The sequence below is a fragment of the Callorhinus ursinus genome, unplaced genomic scaffold (genome assembly GCF_003265705.2).
Source record: "Callorhinus ursinus isolate GAN/ISIS: 27379988/994484 unplaced genomic scaffold, GSC_fseal_2.0 scaffold18, whole genome shotgun sequence".
NCBI classification, from domain to species: domain Eukaryota; kingdom Metazoa; phylum Chordata; class Mammalia; order Carnivora; family Otariidae; genus Callorhinus; species Callorhinus ursinus.
Window position 1 is genome coordinate 19740764 of NW_027397080.1, and position 11591 is coordinate 19752354.

Sequence of the window (11591 nt, forward strand, 5' to 3'; positions counted from 1 at the left end):
TGAACTGACCCCCCTCCTCCTTGTCCCAGAAGTTTCCCTGAGCGTGAGGCCTCAACTTGCTGGGTTCTGGCAGGCTCAAATACCTCTGCTCTACTGGGCTCAATCTACCAATTTGCTTGAATCCACCCGCTGGCCCAACTTCCAATTCCCTCTGGATTTCCAGCAGAAACACCATGTGAGGTGAAGGTCACCAGCAGATTCTCACAGCTCTTGGGCCACTCTGACTTCCCAGATTTTATGAGCCAGGGTAAACATCCACAGGCCTTTCTGGAAGTCTCCCCTGCCACCAAAGGCAGGATTAATAATAATACCAGCTGTCATATGAGTGTTCATTCTGTGTGGAGTGCTTTATATCACCTCGCTTAGTGCTCACCGCCACCTGAGGTATGATTGCCCTGTTTTACAGAAAGGGAAATAGGCCTGGAGAGATTGAATGACTATCTAAAGGACAGACAGCCTGGATTCCAACCCAGGTCTGTCTGACCTTGATACCCCACATTCTTCCCACCATGGACACTGTCTCTCGGGGACCCTCTACAATTCCTTCCCCCCCTTTTTTTGTGGTACCCAAATAAATCTCAGATCGGGTAGGATGGTACAATTCTGAGCTACCTAAAGAATTCCCAGTCTCACAGCTGGGGATGAGAAGAGGAGTGGGAGTGGGGGAGTCCGCCTCATGGCTGGGTAGGGTCCTAGTTCTTTTTAGACACTTGAGTAATTTAACCATAAATAACTGGGCACTGGGAACAGGACACTCACTAATAAAAGCATAGCCTGGAGTCATGTTGGGGGTGAAGGGGGGGAATTCAAGTCACTCAGTGGGTGGATGTATCTGCAAAACAAAAGAAAAGCCCCTTTACCAGCCCAGGCAGAGAAGTCTCCTGTAAAGTTAGAGACAACAGGCTCCTGGGCACATAGCCAAGGTTCTGGGGATATTTATAACTTGAAGAGGGTGGGAGTCCCTAATAAGCTGCTATATTCTTTTTCCATCACTTCCCTCTCCAAGGCTACAGCGAGCTCAGAGCTCTTCCCCACGCAGAATGCCTGCTTACCCTAATGCTGGGCTTCCATTGTCTAGTTTTCTCATCCTGGCTGGGGAAGGGGAAGGCTTCAAGTCCTTCCGTTCGGAAGAACTCCAGCTGAATGCAGCTTAGCTGCTGCTGGTGTTTCTTGGCTAGCTGCTGTGGTCTCAGAGGTCTGCCTATGAGTCTGTGGTTTCCCCGAGCTGCCTGAGAGTCTGTGAGTCTTTGGGATCCGCCTACGGATCTCTGGGCTCTGCCTGCAAGTCTACGGATTTGAAATCTACCTACGGGGCTGAGATATCCGGGATCTGCCAGTGATCTCCAGAATCTTCCCAAACATCCGAAGTCTCAGAGAACTCTGCCTGCGGATTTGGAATCTGTCTGAGGCCTCTCGGATCTTGGAGCCGGCGAGCTAGGGGATCTTTTGCGGGTCAAGAGGTAAGTCTGTTCTTTTCCCAGCTGGGTCTTTCGGCTTCCCACCTTCAGCCGGTCAGGGACTGCTAGCATCCTGATGGTCTGTCTCCCCGGCTCAGGCCCTCAGAGGCCCGAGAGCCCATCCGTGCAGGAAACCGTCAGAAATCCTTTTAGGAGACAAGCTCTCAGGGATGGTAAGGACGACTCTTCTCAGCCCTGAAGCTTGACTCGCTCCTCCTTAGACGCCCTGTCCCCCACCCTCCCTTCTGTATTCCTTCAGGGTTTTCGCCTCCCCTCCACTGGGCGCAACTCAACCCGCCCCTCAAGGGGCGCCCTCTTTAGAAGGACAAGGTTGTAGTCCCCTATAGGGTTAATAGCGATGGGGCCGGGACGCCCCCTGGCCAAGCCGCGGACTGCACTAGCCAGCGCACGGGCGGCGCGGGGCTTCCTGGGAGTTGTAGTCTGAGTGGCCGGAGGAGAGTGCCGCAGGCACTGCTGGGAGACGTAGTGCGTGGGCGGAGCTCAAAGTTACAGCGCGGCCGCTGAGTCTCCCCTGGGGAGTGGGCGGCTGCCGCTTTCCTCTCGGGCCCCGGCTGTCAAATGAGGGCTAACCCCAGAAGAACCCAACACAGGCCAGCGCCTAAATTAGGCCCGACGTGGAAGTTAAGGCCCGACTCAGGATAAGCTTCTAAGGTCGTGAGGAGATGCAGGGCAACCTCACTGGCTTAATCGGGCTGTGGTCTCCAAGAGAAGAAAGCGGAAGATACTACGCCCTGGCTAGGAGGCCGTGCTTCTTTCTTCACCCTTTTGTTCTTTTCCCTCCTTGGTTTTTGGCCTCTGACTGGCCTTTGTACGCCAGAATGGAACTCCAACTCCCGGCAGGCCACGGGGGCAGGCGCACGCGTGATAGAGGTGCTCAGCCACGCTACAAGAGGCGGGCCTAGTGTTCGGCATCTCGTTGGCAGAGGGTTTTGCGAGCTTTGCTCGCTGGTTGGTTGAGGTAGCTGCCGGAAAGGGCCCAGCCTCGAGATGGGAGAGCGGAGGCGTTCTGTGGGCTGGGCTGAGAGCCTCCTCCCCGAGACAGCATCGGCTTGACCCCCGGCCCCGGAGGGCCCGAGCCAGGGGGCTGTCTTAGTAGATTCCTGCAGTGCCTCCACCCTACGGTGGCGGAGACACAGAGGGCGGGTCGCGCCTGAGGGTCAGGGAGGAGAGTGACCCGCCCCGGGTCCAGGGCCCTCCCCACCCGCCTGGCGGCCAGAACTCCAGCCCTGGGGAGTGGGCAGGGCCTGTTTTCTGTGCCTCACGCCCTGCTTTTCGCCTCCTTTAGCGCTGTCTGCTAGCTGCTTTTCCTGCTCTATCTTCTGGGAGGTGAATCCTTGAGTCCGTGATGGCAGCCACCCTGCTCATGGCTGGGTCCCAGGTAAGCCGGGGGTGGCTTCTCGGACCCTGCCTCTGCCTATCCACCTTGTCCCGGCGTTTCTTTGCTCTGCAAATCCCTGTTGGAAATTCCGGGGATTAGTAATTAGCTCGCTTCAGTGTCCTGCCTCCAGGAACCTCAGTACCAAGCCATTATAGCCACTAACAAGCATTTATTGAACACCAGCTGTATGCCTTTAAATACTGGGGAGACAAAAGATGGATGAAACGGGCCCTCCCCGCCTGCTCACAATCTGTAGGGAGACCGACGCATCCGATTAACCGTGATACAACGTGATAACAGTTTTATTTGTCGTAGGAACAAAGTGCCGTGGTGTGGGAACCAAGAAGTGGGAGTGATTAATTCTCGAGAGTCCGAGGGAGGAGTGGAGCGGAGCAGGGGGATAGGGGTCACTGAAGAACAGTTGGTACTGGAACAGGGCCTTAAAGAATTGTAAGATTTCACTAGTCTGAGAAAGAGATTCCATGAAAAGAGGAACATTGTGAGTAAAGGTGTGGAGTGATGTAGGTGTTGTATGTGTTCTGAGAAGACATACAGAGGATAAAGTTCTGGAGTGGGCAGGAGTATCTGGCCATGGAACCAGAGCAGTCAGCTGGTAAATGGCTCCCTTCTCTACCACATCTCTTTTTTTGCCTGCTTATTTCTTCTCTCGACTCTTCAGATCAAAGTTAATTCCTTTTGCCTTCTCAACAATTCTAGCCATGTCTCTAATTTCAAGAAGAAAAACTGGTACTAACCTCCGGATACCAAGTAATGAGGAAGCGTTGTGTGATTTCAGGCACCTGTGACATTTGAAGATATGGCCATGTACCTCACTCGGGAAGAATGGAGACCTCTGGACCCTACACAAAGGGACCTTTACAGGGATGTTATGCAGGAGAATTATGGAAACGTTGTCTCATTAGGTAAGTAAGGATTCTCTCTCTTTCTTTACCCCCACATTTTCAAGACTCTCAAAAATGGCTAAATCTTTCAATGCAACCTAGTTGTTGGATTTTTAAAAGCATTTAATTGGCTTTTGGCTTGAGTTGAGTCCTCAGGCAAATCTTTGAGCGTAGGAACATCAAGGTCATATTGTCTAAAAAGAAAAACTGTTTCTGCCCATTTTAGAAACATTCAGATTTCTTGTGCCCTGAGTCATCTACCATTCTCCAGCCTGTTTGTACAGATCACTGACCAAACAGGTCTGACATAATGGTGCGTGCCAGGATGTAAATGCCCCTGTAAATGGTGGTTTTACTGGAAGATGAGGGGGGTTCTGACCCAGGTTCATGGGAGGGCAAAAGCCACATTTTTGTGTTTGTTTTGGCTTCAGAGCCCTGGCTTTGCCTGAGGTCCTTTATTTATCTGGAGCAGGTACTTGTCTAGAGATGTTTCAGAGTCAATTGTAGGTTTTGAGTGTGTCAAAGGTTGTTCAGGAGAATCATGAACTAAATGAGATCACAGATGCTATTAGGAAGGGAAGCTAATTTTTTTGATGGTCTGCAAACCTCTCTTCTCTTAGCTATCCTTTGGTCTGGGTGTAACTATAATAAACAGTATATTCTTGAGCTGAACGGTCTTTGACTCAGTTCATCCTCTGGTAAGACTTGACAGAAGTTAGCAACTGTGTATGGTTCACTAGGTCATCTGCCACTCATTAGGACTAATTGTTTTTTGGAAACCTTTATTTCTGTAGCCTTTTCCAGAACAAAAGGCAACTATGAGGGCTTTCCTTTTAAACTTGGGCTCTTCCTGATGTTCCAAGATTCTTGGATCTTTCCTTTAGAAAAGTAACTAGAAATGAAGTTATTTACCTAGATGTATTACAGTCTCTAATCCCAATATTACACTCAATCCAACAAAAGCAGGAAGTGAGAATCTTAAAGAAATGTAAATTTAGGGGCACCTGAGTGGCTCAGTCGGTTGAGCGTCTGCCTTCAGCTCAGGTCATGATCCCAGGGTCCTGGGATCTAGCCCCACATCGGGCTCCCTGCTCGGTGGGGAGTCTGCTTCTCACTCTCCCTCTGCCTGCAGCTGTCTCTCTCTGTCAAATAAATAAATAAAATCTTTAAAAAAAAATGTAAATTTATATGGCTGTGGTCCAGCCCAAGGAGCACTTGTTAGAAGGATTGAAGCATGGAAGAACACACACACACACACACACACACACACACACACACACACACACACAAGTTCCTTTCCCAAATAAATTTGGAACTGGGTTAGTAATATTTACGAGGTTTCTTTACCTCAAGACTCTTCAGAACCTTTAATGTGTTAAATGGTATGTGAATTCTAAGAAGATGTTGGATGCACCATTTACCAAATGAATTTATTCATGGACCCTTTTCTCCCAGCATACCTAGTAACCCTTTTGTTAAGGAGTATGCTAAGAACACAACTTGGAAAATACAGTGTCTGGTAGAAAGTTTCTTGTAGAAAGTGGTGGTTTATTTTCATTTTCATTTGAAGACTGTATTTAGTTAATGTCAGGAATGTTCTGAGCCAGGCATTGTTTTTGCATCCTCCAACCTTCCCTCCTCTATTCATATTAAAAGGCCACTGGAAAGTAACAAGTAACTTTTGGCAGTCACCTTTCCTGTCAACTAGGACTTGATATAGCTAGATAAAAATTTGTTTTTTTCATAATAACCCAGTAGATTCTTAGTAACTATTATATAATGGTAATAATGAAGACTTGAAAAGTTAAGAACATAACATGCAACACAATCACACATAAAATACCTAGGCCCTTGGCTTTTAGAGATTCTAAAATAGAGTCTCTTATACTTTCTGTTTCTGACTCTTTTCTTTCAAAACACCAGGAATATATACAATTTTCATAAAGAACCATTAACTGTAGAGAGCATGAACTATTATCAGACAGACCTGGATTTAAATCTCGGCTCCACCATTTTCTACTCTATGAGCCTGCACAAGTCACTTCTCTGGGTCTTTTTTTTTTTTTTTAAGATTTTATTTATTTATTTGTCAGAGAGAGTGTGCGATCAAGCAGGGGAAGCAGCAGGCAGAGGGAGAAGCAGGCTCCCTGCTGAACAAGGAGCCCGATGTGGGACTTGATCCCAGGACCCTGGGATCATGATCTTAGCTGAAGGCAGACATTTAACTGACTGAACCACCCAGGTGTCCCTCTTCTCTGGGTCTTGGATTTAAATCATTTAAATCATTCATAGAATGATTCATAGAAATCATCATAATGCCCGACTTTCAGGGTGGTTGAGGTAATTCAGGTAAAGAACATAGCACAATGCCTGGTACACAGTAGATAAATTTTTTGTGTGTATTTGCCAGTATTATTATTATTATTTACCCTTTGTTACAGATTTTGAGATTAGGAGTGAGAACGAGGTGAATCCAAAGCAAGAGATTAGTGAAGATGTAGAATTTGGGACTGCCTCTGAAAGACCTGTTGAGAATACTGAGGAAAATCCTGAAAATGAAGAGGCCTTTGAAAGCGGGGATAGACCAGAAAGACAGTGGGGAGATTTAACAGCAGACGAATGGGTAAGCTATCCTCTTCAACAAGTCACTGATCTGCTTGTTCACAAGGAAGTCCACACAGGCATCCGATACCATATATGCTCTCACTGTGGAAAGGCCTTCAGTCAGATCTCAGACCTTAATCGACATCAGAAAACCCACACTGGAGACAGACCTTATAAGTGTTATGAATGTGGAAAGGGCTTCAGTCGAAGCTCACACCTTATTCAGCATCAAAGAACACACACTGGGGAAAGGCCCTATGACTGTAATGAGTGCGGGAAAAGTTTTGGAAGAAGCTCTCACCTCATTCAGCACCAGACAATCCACACTGGAGAAAAGCCCCACAAATGTAACGAGTGTGGGAAAAGTTTCTGCCGGCTGTCTCACCTAATCCAGCACCAAAGGACACACAGTGGAGAAAAGCCCTATGAGTGTGAGGAGTGTGGGAAAAGCTTCAGCCGGAGCTCTCACCTAGCTCAGCACCAGAGGACCCACACAGGTGAGAAGCCTTATGAGTGTAATGAATGTGGACGAGGCTTCAGCGAGAGATCTGATCTCATCAAACACTATCGAGTCCATACAGGGGAGAGGCCCTACAAGTGTGATGAGTGTGGGAAGAATTTCAGTCAGAACTCTGACCTAGTGCGCCATCGCAGAGCCCACACAGGAGAAAAGCCGTACCACTGTAATGAATGTGGGGAGAATTTCAGCCGCATCTCGCATTTGGTTCAGCACCAGAGAACCCACACCGGGGAAAAGCCATATGAATGTAATGCTTGTGGGAAAAGCTTCAGCCGGAGCTCTCATCTCATCACACACCAGAAAATTCACACTGGAGAGAAGCCCTATGAGTGCAATGAGTGTTGGCGAAGCTTTGGTGAAAGATCAGATCTAATTAAACACCAGAGAACCCACACAGGAGAGAAGCCCTATGAGTGTGTACAGTGTGGAAAAGGTTTCACTCAGAGCTCCAACCTCATCACACATCAAAGAGTTCATACGGGAGAGAAGCCTTATGAATGTACCGAATGTGAGAAGAGTTTCAGCCGGAGCTCAGCCCTTATTAAACATAAGAGAGTTCACACTGACTAAGTCCTGTAATTACAAGAAATGATTCATTTGAAGGTACAATTTTATTTGATATCAAAGAGCTCTCTCAAGACTGAGCTTCTTTTACCATACTGAATTTCTTTGTGGGCCATGGTTTAAAACATCAAAGAAGATAAGCCATTTGCAGTTCTGACCCACAACTCTGGGAATGTTATCCCCTCCTCCAAAGTAGTGATTTTTATTCATTCGATATTAATGAAGTACTTCATCAAAATCAGCCCCACAAATAACTGGGAATCTGAAGACTAGGGGATAAATGCTGGTAAATACTCAGGCCTGGGAATGGAGTAAATCTTTAAAACTTATTTCTCTCATCCTTGGCCCAAAGAACTATGCTAGGGGAAATGTTGTACTGTAATAGGGTGGTCACAGCTGCTTCGGAAAAAGACAACCAGAGACTGCCTGAATTGCCACACCTATTCACTCTCCATAGTAGTTGGGCACACACATCTTCCCCTTCAAAAGGCTTTTTCCTTGAGTTACTCATGCATTTATATCTTTCCATCTTCCTGAGAGCAGGATTCTGCATAATGAAGGCAATGATCAAAACTTTTTTTCCTCATTGTTTCTAATTTAACTTTATTAAAGCTTGCATCTTCGCAAAAGCTAACTGAAGATACAGATTGAAAGAAAAATGAGACACAGGTTTGGGGACCAAGGACTTATCAGTGGTAGTGACTTTAGCACGAGATGCCCACTGTTGTTACTGCCATTAATCAAAATGTATTCATTTTCTTTGGGGATCACTGTAGGGAACACTGTAGGGAAAATATCTTCAAGGAAAGCTAGGACCATACTGATGGTGGAGTGTAAGGAGCAAGTGGGATTGACCACTTCAGGGAAGGAAACACAGAATTCCTCCGCAAGAAACACCACTGGTCCTTTCTGTGTTCTTCCCCCTCTACCCTTTAAGATCAATTCTCTGTATACTGCTAAATGTAGAATTTGATAAGGGCCACATCCCAGTGTTTAACTTGGCTTGCATAAGGGCATGTGTAATGTACAGTAAAACGTGTATTCCTGTAATTTTTCAGTAGCAGAAATTAATTCACACAGAATTAGCATGTTCTTGGGTGATGTTGATCATGTGACAGAACTACAGACAACTCCAATGTGAGATATGTCCTTTTGTTTTCATTTTTTCTAAGGAAAAAATTTAAACACTAGTGCTCTAGTGTGCATCTCCTGTAAGATCTGTCTTTGTACAGAACTAAGCACTTGTTTATGTGTATCAGTCAATTATGGGAGATAATGACCGGACAGAGAGGGTGATTGTCCTGTTCTCAGACCGAATTATCTTCTCTTTGGACTAGTCACAAGGAATTAATGAACCTAGATAGGAATATATTTCCATCCTTTCAGTCTACAGATACATGTGGTTAAAATGAGAGTTGACCCAATTTAAGCCTGTTAGTGTCCGTTCTCCTTATCCCAGCCCACCATAGGAATTAAGAAATACCCCAGATGTTGATGCTTACCCAGGCATTTGGGGGTGGCAGTGTGAGGGGACTAGAGTAAGGAATATATATTTTTGAGTGTGCCCCCAAGTTCTTTCTACCGTGCTTTATTGTGAGTGTTGTAACATTTGAAAAATACTCCTGCCATAGCTCTTTGGGACTTGGTGTGTTAAAGGAGCCAGTGGTTTCTCGGGGAATCTACTAAAATGAGTCATTAGGACCCACAGCTGTGTGGGACTGCATCCTTTGCAGTGACACAGCCTTGAAAGTAAGAAAATGAAACACCACTCGGTCAAGGAGGTCTCTTTATTATGTTGCCACTCCTACTGACATACAAACTTGGGCAGGGAGCATGTTTGGTGTTCTATACAAAATCTAGCCGACTGTGGGTATTCATGTTTTAATTGTTGAATGACTTAACATGTTCTTGATGACTAAACTCGAATATGTCTTTTCCTGTATCAGTGTTGCTAACGGTTTTAATGAATATCAGAGTTCTCCTGTTGTTTCTGTGTGCCACAACGGGCATCAGCTTTGGAGTGGCCACAGAAGACAGCATCCTCACGACCCAAGTGTGTATCACTCCTTTTCTCTTCCCTATCCTCCTGCCCCACCCCAGCCTGTTCCTGCTGCTGCCTTTGGCTTCCTAGAGGTGAGTGGCTCAAGTGCCCCAGCCATCTCTGCACACGCATACACCCCAGCTGGGAAGTTAAAAGGGCAAGGGCCAGGCCAGCTGTTTCCTCTCTTTTTCCCAATTGCTGCCCATCTGCTGTGTTGAGCTTTGTGTAGAACCTATGCATCAGACTCTCCTTGCTAACGCTTTTTGCATGTCTTCTGCTCCCAAGTCTCTGGCTGCTTCTGCACATATACCCTGAACACTTTGTGCCTGTTTTTTAATGCTTGTGGAGAGTGAGTGAACAAGTAAGTGTGTAGAGCAGTTTTTTGTATGGTATTGGTCACAGTTACACTAGTGTCTATCTACATCTGTATTCTAACAATATTCTATAATTAAAAGTATAATTTTTAAAAATCAAAACACTGAGAATTATTTTAGTAATCCAGCACTGATTCTTAAAATGGCATTTCATCAGATTCATTAAAATGGGGCACGATTGTCTTTACATCGATGCATTTGTACAGATGTTCTTGTGGAAATTTGGGAGTACATTGTTTTCACACATTGGTGAGCCCTCTGGATATTGCCATATTTGGGGAAGATGCAAAAATCTGGATAGTTTCCTATGAAGATTGGGCTGGTGGCAAAACAGCATGGAAATATTTGGTTATGAGTGCCTCATTAGCTTTGGAGAAGGAAAAAACAAACACATCCAAATGCAGAAATGAGAGGAGGCCTTGTTGCTTTAAAGAGATATTTTTGGGTATCTGTTGAGAACGCTGAAACAATTTCTACTGAACCAGTATTGGGATCCCAGAACAGATACCTCTTAGAAACAGTCAAAGGCTCTCTATTCATGACAAAGTTACAGTTTGCCTAAGGCAGTGATTATGTATTACTAGGGTGTAACCACAATTTTCAAAATTACTTACAAGCAATTTTAAGAAACCTTTCTTTAAAGGGGGGGGCCAATCTAGGCAGAGGGAGGAAGTAGAAATGCTTTAAGTTGGGGAAAAATACAAATATGGAAGAAAAGTTGTAACCCTATAGACAAAACTTGGAAAAGAGATTTTATTAAAATTTTTAAAATTCTATTTTTCCCTCTACATGTTCAACTATTTTTATTTCTGGAAGCAAAAGTTAAAGGAAAACGCGGGCTCACCTGGAGCCTCCGCTCTAAAGGTATTTGATATGTTAATACTTTGCCATTATTGTAATGGAACAAATTTCCTTCTGTGTGATCTTTTCTCTAAGAGGCTAGTTTAGGGCTTTGGCTTTGCTTCCAGGCCACTAGGATACCGATGAATGCACTGAAATGATAATTTGTTAAGTGGTTCCCTACTGTTTCAAAAGTTGGTATTATTTGAAAAGGAGTTCCTATGCCCTGGGAGAAATGGACTTTTTGAAGTATTGGTTAGATACCCATCTCTACAGTATCGTGGGCTACCGCTTATCTATGGGAGACTTCAAGATAAGAGGTCATTAGTGAAAAACAACTGAGGAGTGAAACTTCCAGAAGAAAATTACCTTCTCATGACCTAAAATTGTTTCATAGTTAATTCCATTTTTAAATCTGTTTTCCTAAATGTTTCATGTTCAAAGTTTGTATCATTTTCAGCTCCTCCGGTGTTGTTTTTCCTTCTGGGAGAGATTGAGGCTGATAACCTCAAAATCTCACTTTGAGTTTCACAACAGCCCCTGCACCTAGCTGGCATATAGACACCTCCATTTGGAAATTACCCAGGCACCTTAAAATCAAACCCCAAACTGACCTTACCACTTTCTTCTGCCACCTCCCAGCTGCTTCTCCTGTATTTTTCTTTGTCTTTCTCTCTTTTTCTTTCTTTTTCTTTCTTTCTCTTTCTTTCTTCCTTTCTTTCTTCCTTCCTTCCTTTTTCTTTCTTTCTTTTTCTTTCTTTCTTTCTTTCTTTCTTTCTTTCTTTCTTTCTTTCTTTCTTTCTTTCTTTCTTTCTTTTCTTTCTCTTTTTTCTTTCTCTCTCTCTTTCTTTCTTTTAGATTTATTTATCCATTTTAGAGAGAGAGAGATT

General features: G+C 44.9%; 1 protein-coding gene across 6 annotated transcripts; it reads left to right on the forward strand.

Annotated features, from left to right (window-relative positions):
• The first annotated feature begins 301 nt into the window (after nucleotides 1-301).
• Nucleotides 302-9963, forward strand: ZNF436 (zinc finger protein 436). Of its 6 annotated transcripts, none has more exons than XM_073903190.1 (4): nucleotides 302-1460; nucleotides 2764-2856; nucleotides 3653-3779; nucleotides 6200-9963. In XM_073903190.1, exons 2-4 carry the CDS (start codon nucleotides 2824-2826, stop codon nucleotides 7450-7452), a joined length of 1413 nt encoding a protein of 470 aa, XP_073759291.1. In that variant the 5' UTR covers nucleotides 302-1460; nucleotides 2764-2823; the 3' UTR covers nucleotides 7453-9963. The 6 variants fall into 6 exon arrangements, with proteins under 6 accessions (XP_073759291.1, XP_025712707.1, XP_073759292.1 ...); XM_073903191.1 differs by lacking the exon at nucleotides 302-1460 and adding an exon at nucleotides 1967-2348; XM_025856922.2 differs by lacking the exon at nucleotides 2764-2856 and having other exon boundaries at nucleotides 304-1460.
• The last annotated feature ends 1628 nt before the right edge of the window (nucleotides 9964-11591 follow it).

Bases quoted from the DNA above. Each gene is read 5' to 3' on its own strand.
- ZNF436 (XM_073903190.1), top strand. From the start codon at position 2,824: ATGGCAGCCACCCTGCTCATGGCTGGGTCCCAG. The intron at 2,857-3,652 runs GTAAGCCGGGGG...GTGTGATTTCAG, and splicing joins TGCTCATGGCTGGGTCCCAG to GCACCTGTGACATTTGAAGA. The intron at 3,780-6,199 runs GTAAGTAAGGAT...CCTTTGTTACAG, and splicing joins TGGAAACGTTGTCTCATTAG to ATTTTGAGATTAGGAGTGAG.